General features: G+C 60.3%; 2 protein-coding genes across 2 annotated transcripts; one reads left to right on the forward strand and one right to left on the reverse strand.

The window, feature by feature from the left end:
• The first annotated feature begins 4048 nt into the window (after positions 1-4048).
• AVP (arginine vasopressin) lies at positions 4049-5869 on the forward strand. Its single transcript, XM_074821811.1, has 3 exons — positions 4049-4207; positions 4731-4932; positions 5602-5869. Exons 1-3 carry the CDS (start codon positions 4088-4090, stop codon positions 5772-5774), a joined length of 495 nt encoding a protein of 164 aa, XP_074677912.1. The 5' UTR covers positions 4049-4087; the 3' UTR covers positions 5775-5869.
• A 4401-nt stretch (positions 5870-10270) lies between these two features.
• MRPS26 (mitochondrial ribosomal protein S26) lies at positions 10271-13153 on the reverse strand. The gene is made up of 4 exons (XM_074821810.1): positions 12684-13153; positions 12042-12179; positions 10866-10989; positions 10271-10517 (listed from the first exon to the last, which is right to left on the reverse strand). The coding sequence occupies exons 1-4, from the start codon at positions 13136-13138 to the stop codon at positions 10386-10388; spliced, it is 849 nt and encodes a 282-aa protein (XP_074677911.1). The 5' UTR covers positions 13139-13153; the 3' UTR covers positions 10271-10385.
• Between the last annotated feature and the right edge of the window lie 1489 nt (positions 13154-14642).

Genomic DNA, 14642 nt, shown 5'->3' on the forward strand with positions numbered 1-14642 from the left:
CGCCCCAGCCAAGCTTGACATCGGCCGCGCTTCCTTTAAACGAGCATCAAAGCTATTTTCCGTCACGTCATGGAAGCAGAGGAGCATCTTTAGCCGTGACACCAAGGAAGAAGGTGCTGTGCTCAGCCAGGAGGGGCAGGGTCCGCCCCCTCCCCACCAGCCTCCGGCCATTAACCCCCCATCAGCCGCCGGTTCACGGTGAGTGGGTGAAAGGCTTGTGACAGGCTGGCTCGCTGCTAAATGCCACCAAGACAGACCCATTTGTGGAGCATTAGTTCACCCAGATGGGAGGAGGGAGCGCTCCTTTGCCAGCCTGACCTGCTTTATATCCCCAGTGCGTGAGCAATGTGTTTAAGAAGTTTCCCCTTCGCTGCTGTATCCCCCTCCAGCCACGGCAAAGGCAGAAAAACACACAAATCGGTGAAAATCTTCCAGTTTTCCACACAGTACACAACGGCCTCTAATTTTTTTCTGATTAAAATTTGTCCCTTTGGCCTCTGTGGGCAGCAGCGGAGCACCACAACCTCCATCCTTTCTCCTGCCTCTGGAAGGTCTCCAAAACCTCAGTGGAGGCTTTAAACTTAACGAAGCTCCTGCTGTTAATGAAGCATGGGGGGGGACACACACAATATACTTGTGGTTTGCCCTGACGATGTGCGAGGGTGTGATCACTCGAGGATTGGAAAAATCATCATCAGTTCTATGCAGTAAAGATGCTTTAAAGCTCTGTGTATGTGGCCGGAGGGTGTTTTAGGTGTGAAACAGCCCAGAAGCACTGCGGGTTGCTGCCGGACCCCCCCCACCCCCCCCCACCCCCTTTTCCCATCATCCAGGTTATTCCCCGATGTGAGAAGTGATTGGGAAGGGCACGATTGGCCAAGTTCTGCAGCTGACCCTCTCTGGCAGCCCCCAGCCCCTTTGGTGATGTCTAGGAAGAGCTGGGGCCATGTTTTGGCTGCGCAGGAGGGCTGGGGGGCTGGATTTGAGGCTGCTGCCCGCTCCCCACCCCGTGGCAGGCCTTTGGGGCTTTCCTCTGCGAGCCGAGGCGAGCTGGGTTATAGATAGCAGGCAGCTAACGCTGCCGATTAATGCCGCAGCGGCTGCATCGCCAGCCTCGCATGTCGTTAGGAGATCAGCGCTAACGAAGGGGGCTCCTCTGGGGCCCCGGGAAGAGCCTGGGGAAGAGCAGGGACGTGGCAGAGCAAATCCGGTGCTGGGGACGCAGCGAAGGGACCCTCCCCGCCCTCCACGGCTGATGTTGGGGGATTTGGAGCAGGGATTCGAGTAGCCCCAAAGCTGTGGGGTGTGTGGGGGGGTCTAGCATCACCCCGGGGCTGCAGCTGGGTACCAGTTTGCCCAGCAAGGCTGCTCCCAGCTGGATCTGCCCAGCCCCCTCAGGCCCCATCATCCTGAGGTCACCTCCGCCGTGACTCACCCCAGGTGACCCAAATGCTTTCACCCCTCCCCAAAACACCCTTTTTTATGTGTTTTTTTTACAGTTTTTGCCTCCCCCTGCCTCCCCCTTCCCACCTCACCCTCCCCTTGATTCCCATAAGTGATTCTGCCTTGTGGCTGCGGAGCCTCTGCAACTTGGAAAAACATTTTATTAACCTTCCTTGACTTTAAAGAGCATAATTACATTTTAATCTCATATTCCCGCGTTATCATTCCAGACACAGAGTCATTTGAATGCAGATCGTTCCCGGCTAATGTAATTTTACGATACAGTAATGAAGAGACGGAGCATGAGCGTGTAACACCCAATTTAGAGCTGACATTTGGGTTTCTTTTAAAAAGTTTTCCCAGCCGAGGTTTTTTGTGTCCTCCTCGGTCCTGAAACGCAAGTAGGTTTCGGCTCCTGCTGTGAAGGGATGGCTTTGGATGGGGAAACGTGGCCAGTGGCTCATAATATTGGTCATTAAAGCTGCCCACGGCTGCCCCACGTGGGTGATTCAGCGTCTCTGGTGGTGGGCACGGGGCGAATTCAGCAACTTGCTGCTCCCCTGGTGCCAGGGAGACATGAGCCAGGGGCTGTGGTTACCTTCACCCCTCTTGAGGAGGGGGGGGATCATCTTCATTTTATCCATCAAAAAGCTCCGGAGCCCCCCAAAAAACAGGACCATCACCCCCCCCGGTTGATGCATCCCTCCAAAATCACAGGGCAAGAGATGGGAGCCGGCTAGGACCCCCAGCACCACAAGCATCGCTCCAAAATAAATACTTGCCCTCACCCCTGTGTGCCTCAGTTTCCCCTGGGCAGCGAGGCGATGCTCTGGGGTTCACCCCCCTCCCCAACATCCCTCACCGATGCCTACAAAGCCCAGCATGGCACTTGCTTTGCTTTTTCAAAGCATTTTGATTTTGCCAGGGTGGAGTGCACCAGGCCCACGGTTTCCTTTGGGGTGCGTGAGCAGAGCAGCAGCCCCCACCCTGGGTACCCCCATCCCCCTCACTCCAGCCAGGGCTGGGCTGGTGCAGGTCCCTGACCCATCGCCAAAGGGATGCTAACGAGGGTGAGAGAGCGAGGGGTGCTAATGGGCGTGGAAAATACCACCCTCCAGCCACCCGAGTGATCCCCAAGCTGATTTTTATGGTTCTCTGCCTCAATTCCCCATCTTCGATGAAGATGAGTTCAGGGTGGGCTGAAGGGTAGAAAAGTCACCCCAGAGGCAGCACCACTGCCCACCCTCATCCCTCCCAGCACCCCAAAACGAGCCCCTCCTAATCACCGTGAGCCAGCCCCAACGCTCTGGGGGGGCAGGGGGTCTTGTTAGGTGCCTGATTCCTTTCTCCACATTAATTTCACATTGTCAAGGTCACCCTTGGTGTTGCTGAAAAGGGGATCTGGGACCAGCAGGAATATTCGTGGCTGGATGGTGCAGGGAGGGATTTTTACACCAGTTGGGGGGGTGAAATTGCTGCCATTTGCCCCATACTGATGTTTCCAACAGCCCATCAATGACACGAGCGTGCCAGGTCTCAGTGTGGGTGGGACCTGCTTAGTGCCAATAGCAGGTCAATGCCAGACCCAAAGGTGCTGGTTTGGTTTATTTTTTTCCTTTTCCTCTCTCGCTCTGCCATTGTTTTTTCTGCTTTCTTGGAGAAAAAGAGGTGGAAGAGGCGGGTGAGCAGCGGGTGGCACTGACGGGTCCCTTTGGGCCCAGGTTTTGTCAGGGTCCTGCTCTACACCCCAGCACTCTGTGGTGCAGCGCTGCAGCTGAGGCCCTCGGTTTAGGTGTGTCTTTGTGCACTCCGAGATCTCCCCCAGCCCTGACCCCATCGGTCACCTCCCGCCCAGCATCCCCTCCCAAACCAGCACCATTCAAACCAGCACTCGTCCCAAGCTGGCCCCCCTCCCCAAACCAGTACCCCTCCAAACCAGTACCCCTCCAAACCAGCACCCTCCAAAACAGCACCCTCCAAACCAGCATCCTCCAAACCAGTACCCCTCCAAACCAGTACCCCTCCCCAAACCAGCAGCCTCCAAACCACCAACCCTCCTCGAACCAGCATCTTCTGACTGAGCATCCCTCCTCAAACCCGCTTCCCACCCAAACCAGCACCCTCCCAGTCCAGCACCCTCCCCAAACCCTCATCCCACCCAGTCCAGCATCTGAATGAGCATCTGTCCCCAAACCCGCATCCCTCCCAAACCAGCACCTTCAGATGGAGCACCCCCTCCCCAAACCTGCACCCTCCTGGCCCAGCACCCCTCCCCATGAACTGGGGTGTCCTGCACCCCTCGGAGCAGCCACAGCTCGGTGCTTGGGGGGGACGGGGGACGGGGGGGGGGCGGGGGGGATTCACTGGCTCTGAGCGCCACTGCTTGCGCTCCTGCACTGAATCACCTCAATTACAGATTCACTTGGATGCGATTTGGGAAGAAAAAAAAAAAAAGAAAAAAAAACAGAAAAAAAAAACAACAAAAAAACCAACCCAGCCCTCTTTTTCTTCCTCCTCCTCCTCCTCCTCCCCTGGGAAGGGGCGACAGCAGCATAAATAGCGGCTGGTGCAGCACGGGGCCAGCTGCAAAGCAAGCGGCCGGCTTCCCCTGGCACGCGTGGCACGGCGGCGGGCACCCTCCACCATGGCAGAGCCTTCGCTTCCCCTCTCCTTCCTCTGCCTCCTCGCCTTGTCCTCTGCCTGCTACATCCAGAACTGCCCCCGGGGCGGCAAGCGGGCCCTGGCCGACACAGCCCTCCGACAGGTACAGGATGGGCTGGGGGTTTGGGGGGGACGGGATGGGGCTTTTGGGGGGATGTAGGGGCTCTGTGGGGTGCAGAGGCTTCTCTTGGCTGTGCCATGCTCCCCTGAGCAGTGCGGTGCACCCCGTTTTCTGGGAGGGCTGGGGGACATGCCCAAGGGCACACAGTGGAGGATTAAGTGACACCCCCCCCTCAAAATGATGTTGTCACCTCAGGGAGGGGACGGGGCTCGGCCACAGCCGAGCAGCCCCGTGGGGGGACAAGGCACCCCTGTGGAGCAGAGATGGGGAGGACACGGGGGGCAGCAGGGAGCCCCCAAAGCGGGGCCAGCACCACAGCACACGGCCACGCTGCTGGAGACGGAGACAAGACAGGTCATGCCGTGCCAGCGTGGCACCCCAAGGGCTGGCAAAGTTGGTGGTGGTGGTGGGGCTGCTTTTGAATACAAGGGGGTGCGAGCAGGGTGTACCCCCCTTTTTTTTTTTTTTGTGGGGTTTGATGGACTTAAGCGGCTCCTTCCCCCAGTGCATGCCCTGCGGCCCCGGGAACAGAGGCAACTGCTTCGGCCCCGGCATCTGCTGCGGCACAGAGCTGGGCTGTTACCTGGGCACGGCGGAGACGCAGCGCTGCGCTGAGGAAGACTACCTGCCTTCACCCTGCCAGGCCGGCGGGCAGCCCTGCGGCTCCGGCGGCCGCTGCGCCGCACCCGGCATCTGCTGCACTGCCGGTAATATGGGGGGTGGGGGCGTCAGGGTCAGCAGGAGAGGGGGGGGCTGGAGAGTTTGGGGTGTTTTGGGACCATGGGGGGGGATTGCAATGGCATAGGTCGGTCCTCCAGTTAGACTTTGTCTTACAAAGGAGAAACTGAGGCACAGAGCCGCAGCATTTTTCCCCATTTTGGGGATAATTCGGGGATAGTCACTAGATACACGGCAGAATTTTTTTACAATGAGGGTGGTGAGGCCCTGGCAGAGGTTGCCCAGAGAAGCTGTGGCTGCCCCCTCCCTGGAAGGGTTCAAGGCCAGGTTGGACGGGGCTTTGGGCAACCTGGGCTAGTGGAAGGTGTCCCTGCACATGGCAGGGGGGTGGGACTGGAAGATCTTTAAGGCCCCTTTCCCGCCCCAACCAGTCTGTAGTTCTCTGACAAGAATTGGGCTCGGAGCTCCTTTCTGAGCCTCCACCGTGAGATATTTCCCAGCCAGGCACACGCAGCCTCCCCGATGTGCCGGAAGAGCCCCGCCAGCCCCGCTCCCTGGTTAATGGGAGGGACACAGCTGGAGCGCGAGCTGCGTGCAGACACCCCCAGCTGCCTCCGACCCCTTCTCCACCTGAAAATAAAAACCACTCGCCGTCCTCAATCACCCACCCCGTGCTGACATTTTGCTTTCTGTTAAAGAAACCTGTGCGATGGACGCCGGCTGCCTGGACGAGGGTGGTGACGGGGCTCAGGAGACGGCAGAGAAGAATTTGACGGTGCTGGATGGCTCAGCCGGAGATTTGCTCCTCAAGCTGATGCACTTGGCGAACCGGCAGCAGCAGCAGCAGCAGGGCAAGCACCCCCTCCTCTGAACTGGGGCGCCGGGCGTCCCCCCCCCCACCATCACCAACCTCCCTCACCCCAGCCTTGTAAATACCAGACCCAATAAAAGTCCTCATGCACTGTGGTGGCTTCGTCCGGGGTCACAGGGGACCCATCCAGGGCTTGGGGATGGCGGGGTGAGGGGTGGGTCTTTATCCCCTCCCCAAACTCCCACCCAGCCCCGTGGGGTTCGGCTTGACTCCACAGAGGTTTTGTTGGGCTGGGTGCAGGATTTTGCCCCGTCCTCACAGCGCTAAGGGAAAGAAGCTCAGGCAGAGCTGGCCTTCAGCATCTGGCCATCGAGTCCCACCCCAGGTGCCCTGGTAGCACCCATGGGTGCTGACCTCCCCCCCCCCCACCCCCAGCCCTGGGAGATGGGGGATGGCTGAGATGTGTCGCCATCGTGTTACCTCTTGGCCAAGACCCTTCTTTTGGGGCAGATTTGGGGCCTCCGTTGCCTTCAGGAACTGGGACAACAGGCAGCTTCAAGCCACGTCTAGTCAAAATGATAAAAAGTAAAGAAAACCACCCAAAAAACCCCTAAGAGCAGAAAGGTTTGGGTTCCCAACATCACACAACCCCCTGGGGCCGGTCTCATCTTTCCCTTCCACCGCTCACCAAATTGGTCCCCTCCAGACCCCGACGGGCAGGATCAGCCCCCCGGTTATTCCACCATCACCCCCCAAATTTGGGGTACTGTTACCCCAACCCTCTCCCCAGGTCTCTTACCCTGCCGGGGTCCCTGCTCCGGGCTGGGATCTGGCCGTGGCGCGGGGGACACCTCGTCCTTTATAATGTCCCCGAGGGAGGTGGCACCTTCGGGGAGGTGGAGCTCCTCCACGCCAGCGGGACCCATCCTGCCCCCGGCAGCTCCCCGCGCCTCGAAGAGGGGTGCAGGATTGAGCCCAGCACCCACTCCCCACAACGAGCAGTTTATCCCAGCCCTGGGGAGGTGGGGGGGACCCCGAAATCACCCCAAAAATCATTGGGAAAGGGGCAGTGCCAATGTGGATGCGTGATCCTGAGCTGGATGCCCCTGAGATGAAAAAATTGGGCTGTTAAGCCCAGCCTTGGCACTCAGCCTGTTTTGGGGTGCAGGATGTGAACCCCAACATCTCCTGCAGCAGCAGGGATGTGTCACTGAGCAGGGACGATGCTCCAGGCTGATGGGAGCCTCCATGTTGGGGTGTCAGGTGCCAAAAAGCACCAGGAGCTGATAATTGTTTTTTTTTTCCACACTTCTCTCCCCAAAATGCACCCCAACCCCACCCACAGGGGTCTGGGCCCCCCCAAACTGGCTGTAGGGGCTCTGGGATGGCGATTTTCCCCTCCCGCAGCCGGGGTGGAGCCGCTGGGCTGTCAGACAGCAGATGCTGAGCCCCATTTCCAACCCATTAACATGGACCCCAGCGCCTGGGTTGTCCCCAGGGACCAGGACTCGCCACCTGCCTGACCCCAGGGGGGTGACAAGGACCTCACCCCCCGCCCCTACGGCCACGCTAAGTGACAAATTTCGAAGCAAGGCCATGAGGATGGGAAGAGGTCACAGAGGTCACGGCTCTCCGGCTCCGGGCTGCCTAATTCCCAATTAAGCAGGTGCCAGGAGGGAGCAGGGTAACGGTCTCGACGGATGTTATGATTTGTCTGCACCGGAGGAATTTATTCAAGGTGGGAAGCTCTTAATTGCAGTAACGAAGGCGAGGGGTCGGGGTGAGCAGGACTCTGCGTGACCACATCAGCCTTCGGCCCCATCCTCGGTGCCGTCTCCTTGGGGGGGGGGGGGGGGCGGGGGCTTTGTCTGGAGCTGATGTGGCCCAGCACCATGTTCAAGCCCCAGGCACAGGGAAATTTGGTCACGTTCAAGCCCTAGGCGCAGCCCCAGGGCAGAAAAAACAGGGAAATTTGGTCACGTTCAAGCCCTGGGCACAGTCCCAGGGCAGAAACAAGGGGGAAATTTGGGTTTTCAGGCCTTTGTTGCTGAAGTTTGGTGTTTTTCAGGCTGCTGATAGATGAAAGCAGGCGGGGATGGGCTCGGTGTCACCCCAGCGTTGAGCATCCCCCCAAGGGCAGGCAGAGATGGGTGGAAATTCCTGCCCCCTGCAGATGCTCCTGGAGAAGGATACGGGTTTGGTTTCCCCCCTCCCCAGAAAGGATTTGCAGCCCAGGGATGCACAAACTCCCCTGCTCACCCACTCCTGGGAGGACACGAGTAACACCCACCTCCATCCCTTCCCGACCCCCGCCAGCGGGACAAGGGTTGGCAGAGACGGGACCCAGCCCCGAGCAGCATCCGCAGCCTCTGCAATCGTCACCAAAGAGAAAACCAAGCCCTTGGCCTTGACCTCACGTCCTCGACCTCCAGCTATTAGGTGTGGAAAGCAATGCCTTGTGGTTTTTAAGGGAAACGGGTGACGCCGGTGCCAGCGTGTGTAAGGAGGAGCTGGTGCTCTATATATACACGACGGCTCGCCAGGGGGGAAGACGCCAAAAAGCTTCCTGGCCTGCAGCCATGTCCTGCAAGGCGCTCGCCCTCTGCCTCCTGGGGCTCCTGGCTCTCTCCTCCGCTTGCTACATCCAGAACTGCCCCATCGGGGGCAAACGCGCCGTCCTGGACATGGACATAAGGAAGGTACATCTTGGGGGGCTGCAAAACCTCCTACCCCACTCCCTTCCCTTCTCCCAACCTTCCCAGGGGTACAGTGGGAGGGAAGGATGAGGGGAAAGGCTCAACCTGCCCCCAGCTGCTTTCCCAAATAACTCTCCCCCACTTTTCTTCCCTCTTTTCCCCGCGCAGTGCATGCCCTGCGGCCCCAGGAACAAGGGTCGCTGCTTCGGTCCCAACATCTGCTGCGGAGAAGAGCTGGGTTGTTACATTGGTACCTCCGAAACGCTGCGGTGCCAGGAAGAAAATTTCTTGCCGACCCCCTGCGAGTCGGGGCACAAAGCCTGCGGCGGCAGTGGAGGGAGCTGTGCGGCCCCTGGCCTCTGCTGCAGCAGCGGTGAGGGCAGCGCCGCGTCCTCCTCGGGCACCAGAGAGGGAATTCAGGGTTCCGATATATAAAAGCGGGAGAGGGGACGTCACTCAAGGGACCTTCTTGGTCCCATCTGTCTGTCCATCCTGCTCCCCAACAGCCAGGGCCACCCCACTCAGGGCAGACCCCAGGGAGGGTGAAAACAGACTGTGAGGTTTTGGGGGGAACGGCCAACAGCCAAATTTAGGGGCAGAGCAAGCACCCCCTCCTGCTTTTATTGTTTTTTTCAAAAATCCCACTCTTCTCCCCAAGTCAGATGCTACCACAGATCCTGTGACAAATCCTGGGGAGCTACAGGGCACCGAGAGAATGCGACCTCGCTCCGTGTTAGTCAAAACCAGGGCTGGGGGGGCTGGTCTGTGCCTTCTCTTTTCACGCAGCGCTCTCCCCGTTCTCTCCCCGTGCAGAGGGCTGCGTGCTTGACTCCTCCTGCGACCAGGAAATGCTCTTTGCTTAAACCTGGGAGAAGAACCTCGAGGATCCCGTCTCTACCGAGCTGTACCAGGCTGAGAACAGATGAGCCAAGGTCTACGACTCGGATTTAAGGGATGATCTTAATGAGAAATAAAACTTGTACAGGAAAAAAAAAAAAATGTCTGAGTTTTTCTTGCGCTTGCCTGGTTTAGGTGCAGACTCAGGAGGGCTGGGTGGAGAGAAAAAGCCATTTTTAGGAAAGCGTAGGTAAAAAGCAAGGATTTATGGTCAATTCTTAGAGCTGGTGTTTTATCCGAGTGAGGACGGGCAGAGGGACCCGCGGTGAGACCGCCTGGGCTCCCGCTGAACCACAGCAAACTCCAGGCTGGTGTCGGGCAGCCCAAAACCAGCGGTTTTGGGGCAAAGCTGAGAATGCAGCTTGGTCTGCAAGACCAGAGTAAGTCAGAACTGCCAAAGAGGACCCGAGTAACTACAGAATTATGTCCAACTTAAGCCCCAGGTGATGAGTAAAATAAATCTGAAGAGGGGGGAAAAGGAGACACGCAGAAGCTGGTATCATTCAGACAATCTCTGCACATTTTCTCATTTAGCCACAGCAGGAGATGTGCAAAGGAGGGTTTAAAGTGTGAACGGGAATGACAGGTCCCTCCACCACAGCAGAAACCAGAGGAACGACCAATTCCTTCCCCCCACTAACAAAAAGCAGCGGGGCCGGGTTTCCTACAAAGCCATTCTGATCCCGTTTTTTCTCAAAAGCATCTAGAGGGATCGAGACGCAAACAGTGCCGGGGAACACAGGGGAGCGCGGAGCCAGGATCTGCCTCAGGATTGTTCCTTTTTCCCTCCCCCATACGCTTCGTGCGGGAGCAGGAGGGATCCACACACGTGGGAGGTGGAATGGCAGAGTCAGCGCCACCAGCGCATGAACAGCAGCAGCTTCTCAGCCTCTGCCCAAGTTCCTCCCTCCCCCTCCTTCCCGCAGGCATTTAACGCTTCAGAGGAACCACAGCCAGACCGGCGGCTTTTCTCCACCAATTCCGTGGTCGATTTATACATTAAAAAAAAAGAAACCTTTTAAGAGAAGAGCTTCTGGAAAGAAACCACGCCAGCACCCCCCGTCCCAGGCCAGGGCCACTAAGCCAACACCGTCCGTTTGACGACCCGCCCGTCCCTGTCGATGGCGAAGTTGTAGTTGCGAGGGTTGTCCAGGCACTGCTCGATCCGCGCGTCCAGGTTCTCGGGGGTGATGAAGGTTTTGGCTTCCTCCTGAACGAAGGACAAGTACCGGCTCTTAAAGCACGTCGGCGGACGGGCAGCACACGAGCTGCTGGCACCTGCAGAGCTCACGCATCACCCAGACGCCCCAAGATGCCACCAGGAGCCCGATCCCGAAGGAGAAAACCTTTATTCTCTCTCTCAGGATTATTCCACCCTGTTTTCAGAGCTCTCGCTCAACCTCTATCCCATCCACACGCTGTCAACACTCCTGGAAGGCGCTAACATTTGTGTTCCCAGCTACCAACATCAAAATCTCTGGAAAATAAGCCTACGGCTTCCACATGGCTCCCCCAGGCTGCCGTCAAATCCCTCGCGGGGACCGCTGGCTGCTCTTACCTGCAGCTGGAGAACCTCCTTCTCCTTCTCCTTCAGGAAAGCCTCCATGATCTTGGCCTTGTTCTCAGCAGCCTTTAGCTTCTGCCTCCGCTCTTCTTCTGCTTCTTTCGCAATTCTTTCCTCTCTGCCATACAGGAAGGAAAACAAAACAAGGCTTTGGTGAACGCTCACGCTCTGCCGGGGAGACACAGCGATCCTCGGGGTGCAAAGCCGCCAGGTTTGAGCCAGGTTGCCACACCGGGGAAGAGAGCTCGTGCCGTCCCCAGCACGGGGATGAAGAGAGAAAAATTAATGCAAAATCTGAATACAGAATCACAGAATCATCTGGGTTGGAAAAGACCTTGAAGCTCCTCCAGTCCAACCATTAACCTCACACTGACCGTTCCCAACTCCACCAGATCCCTCAGCGCTGGGTCGACCCGACTCTTCAACCCCTCCAGGGATGGGGACTCCCCCCCTGCCCTGGGCAGCCCATTCCAACGCCCAACAACCCCTTCTGCAAAGAAATCCTTCCTAAGAGCCAGTCTGACCCTGCCCTGGCGCAGCTTGAGACCATTCCCTCTTGTCCTGGCGCTGGTTCCTTGGCTCAAGAGACTCATCCCCCCTCTCTGCACCCTCCTTTCAGGGAGTTGTAGAAAAAAAGCTCTCAAACAGCCCAGAAGAGTCACACGCTGTGGAGCTGAGACCTCGCAGGGTGTGGGTCCCTTTGGGAGCACAGAGTCAGAGCATGTGATTTTTCCATCAGGATGTGGATGCGGAAGCTCAAGGGCTTTGTGAGGGACCAAGGGACAGCCAGCAGGGACGGGACAGCCGGGCTGTTCCCTGTGACCTTCTCCCTGAGATTTAGCAGATGCTGATTCTCTTGGAAACATCAACACGTTTTCCACGTCTGACCAGAGGACGGGGTGAGAGGGAACGTGGAGAAGCTTATCCTGCCGCTGAGACCCGGCGCCAGGGGAGAGCGGGAGGTTGTCAGGGCTCCGTAACGCACCCTCAGCCGTGAGAGGTGCTGGAAACACGACCACTGCGTAGGCAGATTTATTTAAAAAAAGGTCAAAACTTCGGTCAAGCGTCTTTGTAAGAATTAAGCCTGTCTCTAACGGACCCAGGTGTTGAATTTAGTTCTGCCCAAGCAAAAGCCAAAGCTGTGAAGGGCAGCAGCCCCCCCTGGCTGACCTGCGGGCCCGCTGCCGGGCGTTCTCCGCCTCGTTCCAGGCCATGAGGCGCCGGTGCTGCTCCATCAGCTCCGCCGAGTCCTCCTGGGACAGCAGCGCCTCCCGCTTCTTCTGCAGCATCTCGGCCCGGAACTCGGCCCTGCCGGGATGGGGGACAGAAGGAACAAGAGGCTTCTCCCAGACCTGCCCCATGGCAGTCCCAGTCCCATCACCGCAGCCCTTCCCTGCCCCACAGCAACCCCACAGCCCCATAACCAGTCCCCTGCCTCACAGCACCCCCACATCCAGCCCCTCAACCAGCCCCCCAACCCACCTCTGCCCCACAGCAGCCCCACAGCCAGCCCCCCAATGCTCTCCTGCCCCACAGCAACTATACCCAGGCCCCTGCCCCACAACCAGCCCCCCAACCTCTGTCTGCACCACAGCAGCCCCGAACAGCCCCAAGCCCAACGCTCCCCTGTCCCACAGCAGTCCCACACCCAGCTCCCTGCCCCATAACCAGCCCCCCAACCCACCTCTGCCCCACAGCAGCCCCACAGCCCTACACCCAGCCCCCTGTCCCACCGCGGCCCCAGGCCCGGCCTCGTAACCCTCCGTGCCCGCCATCGCTTCCCCCACCCCGTCCCATCTCCCGGGCGGGTACCGGAGGGCGCCGAGGACCAGCCGGTGCTGCCGGTACCGCTCCAAGACCACCAGCAGCTCCTCGGGGTCGACGGGCGGCGGCATCTTCACCCGCGACGCCTTGGACTTGGCGGGGGGGTCGTGCCGTGTCTTGCGGCCCCGCACCAGAACCAGCCCCGGGCCCCAGGTGGGGCCGGCCCCGAAGCCAGGCCCCGGGGGGGCGGCGGGGCCCAACGCAGGCCCCAGGGCCGGCCCCGGGCGGCAGCGCCTCAGCACCCGCAACATGGCGGGGGGGGGCCGCGGGGCCGTACGTGACGTCATCGGACAGCGCCGCCCCGGGGCACCATGGGAAGGGAGAGCGGGGCCTGACGGGAAATGGAGTGCGGGGACAGGGGAGACGGGACCAACCCCCACGGGAGATGGGACCCCCTCCCGGGACAGGACGCCCTCCCGGGACAGGGACCCCCAACGGGACATGGAACCCCCCACGGGACACGGACACAGCCACCCCAGGTGAGACGGGACCCCCCACGGGACACGGACACCCCCCACGGGACACGAGCACACGTGGGACACGGAACCTCATGGGACATGGACACCCCCACGGGATATGGGCCCCCCCACGGGACCCCACGGGACCCAGGAGCCCCCCACGACGTGGACACCCCCACTGAACACAGACACAGACACCCCACGTGAAACGGGACCCCCCACGGGACACGGGACACCCCCCCCACGACATGGACACCCGCACGGGACACAGGACCCCTCACGGGACATGGACACCCGTGGGACACGGAACCTCATGGGACATGGACACCCCCACGGGACACGGGACCCCACGGGACACGGGACCTCCCAACGACATGGACACCCCCACAGGACACGGGACCTCTCGTGACAGGGGACCCTGCCACGGGACACGGACCCCCCCCACTGAACACGGACACAGACACCCCATTGGACACCCCCACGGGACCCCGCAGGACACGGCACCCCCATGAAACACAGCCCCCCCCGAGACCCCGCCCCCCCCCACGGGACACGACCCCCCCTCACGGCAGACAGCCTCCCCCAGGGGACACAACACACACACACACACACACACACCCAGCACACACCCACACGGGACACCCTCCACGGGACGCCTCCGGCAGTCGCCATCACGCAGGACAGGCTCCCCCCCCACCTCGAGCCCCTTTATTGCCCGCGGGGACCCGCCGGTGGGTCCCGGGTCGGTGGGTGCCGGGTGGGGTCGGTGGGTGCCGGGTGGGGTCGGTGGGAGCCGGGTGGGTCGGTGGGTCCCGAGCGGGGTCGGTGGGTGCCGGGTGGGGTCGGTGGGTCCCGAGTGGGGTCGGTGGGTGCCGCTCACCGGCGGCGCAGCGCAGCCCCCTGCGGGGAACGGGGCCGGGGGGGGGTGGGGGCCGGTACCAGCCCCCCCCTTCCCACGGGTGCCCACATCCCGTGAGATCCCGTGTCCCCCCTTCCCCCCGGTCCCCCCCGTCCCCCCCCCACTCACCAGCGGCGGCTCGTCCCGCCGCGGGGCCGGTGGCTGCCGGGGGGGTCCGGGGGGGGGCGGGCGACAGCGGCAGAGCGGGGCCGAGACCTGCGTGGGGTGGGGGACACACACGGAAACACCCTGGGGGGGGGGGGGAGTAACACGGGGGATAATCCGAAAGGGCTAATTCGGGGGGGGGGGGGGGGGGGAATAATCGCGGGAGGATCATTTGGGGGTAAATCCGAGGGAGGGGTAACTCCGTGGGGAGGGAGCAGAGGGGGATAATCGGGGGGGGGGGGGGGTGTAATTTCGGGGAGGGGGGGTAAATCGGAAGAGAATCACCGGGGAGGGGAATAATCGGGGTGGGGGTAATTCAGATTCAGAGAGGATGATCTGGGGGGGGATAATCGGGGGGGGCCTCTGGGGGGGAGAAAACAGGGGGGTAATCTTGGGGGAGGGATAATCCAGGGAGGGGGATAATGT

This window comes from Strix aluco, chromosome 4 (assembly GCF_031877795.1).
Source record: "Strix aluco isolate bStrAlu1 chromosome 4, bStrAlu1.hap1, whole genome shotgun sequence".
In the NCBI taxonomy this organism is placed as follows: domain Eukaryota; kingdom Metazoa; phylum Chordata; class Aves; order Strigiformes; family Strigidae; genus Strix; species Strix aluco.

Excerpts from the sequence above, each read along its gene's own strand:
- MRPS26 (XM_074821810.1), bottom strand. The coding sequence starts at position 13,138 with ATGTCCCGTTGGGGGTCCCTGTCCCGGGAGGGCGTCCTGTCCCGGGAG. Across the intron at positions 12,180-12,683 it reads CTGGTCCTCGGCGCCCTCCG|GGCCGAGTTCCGGGCCGAGA; the intron begins GTACCCGCCCGG and ends CCATCCCGGCAG. Across the intron at positions 10,990-12,041 it reads GCCCGGCAGCGGGCCCGCAG|AGAGGAAAGAATTGCGAAAG; the intron begins GTCAGCCAGGGG and ends CCTGTATGGCAG.
- AVP (XM_074821811.1), top strand. The coding sequence starts at position 4,088 with ATGGCAGAGCCTTCGCTTCCCCTCTCCTTCCTCTGCCTCCTCGCCTTG. Across the intron at positions 4,208-4,730 it reads CCGACACAGCCCTCCGACAG|TGCATGCCCTGCGGCCCCGG; the intron begins GTACAGGATGGG and ends TCCTTCCCCCAG. Across the intron at positions 4,933-5,601 it reads CGGCATCTGCTGCACTGCCG|AAACCTGTGCGATGGACGCC; the intron begins GTAATATGGGGG and ends TTTCTGTTAAAG.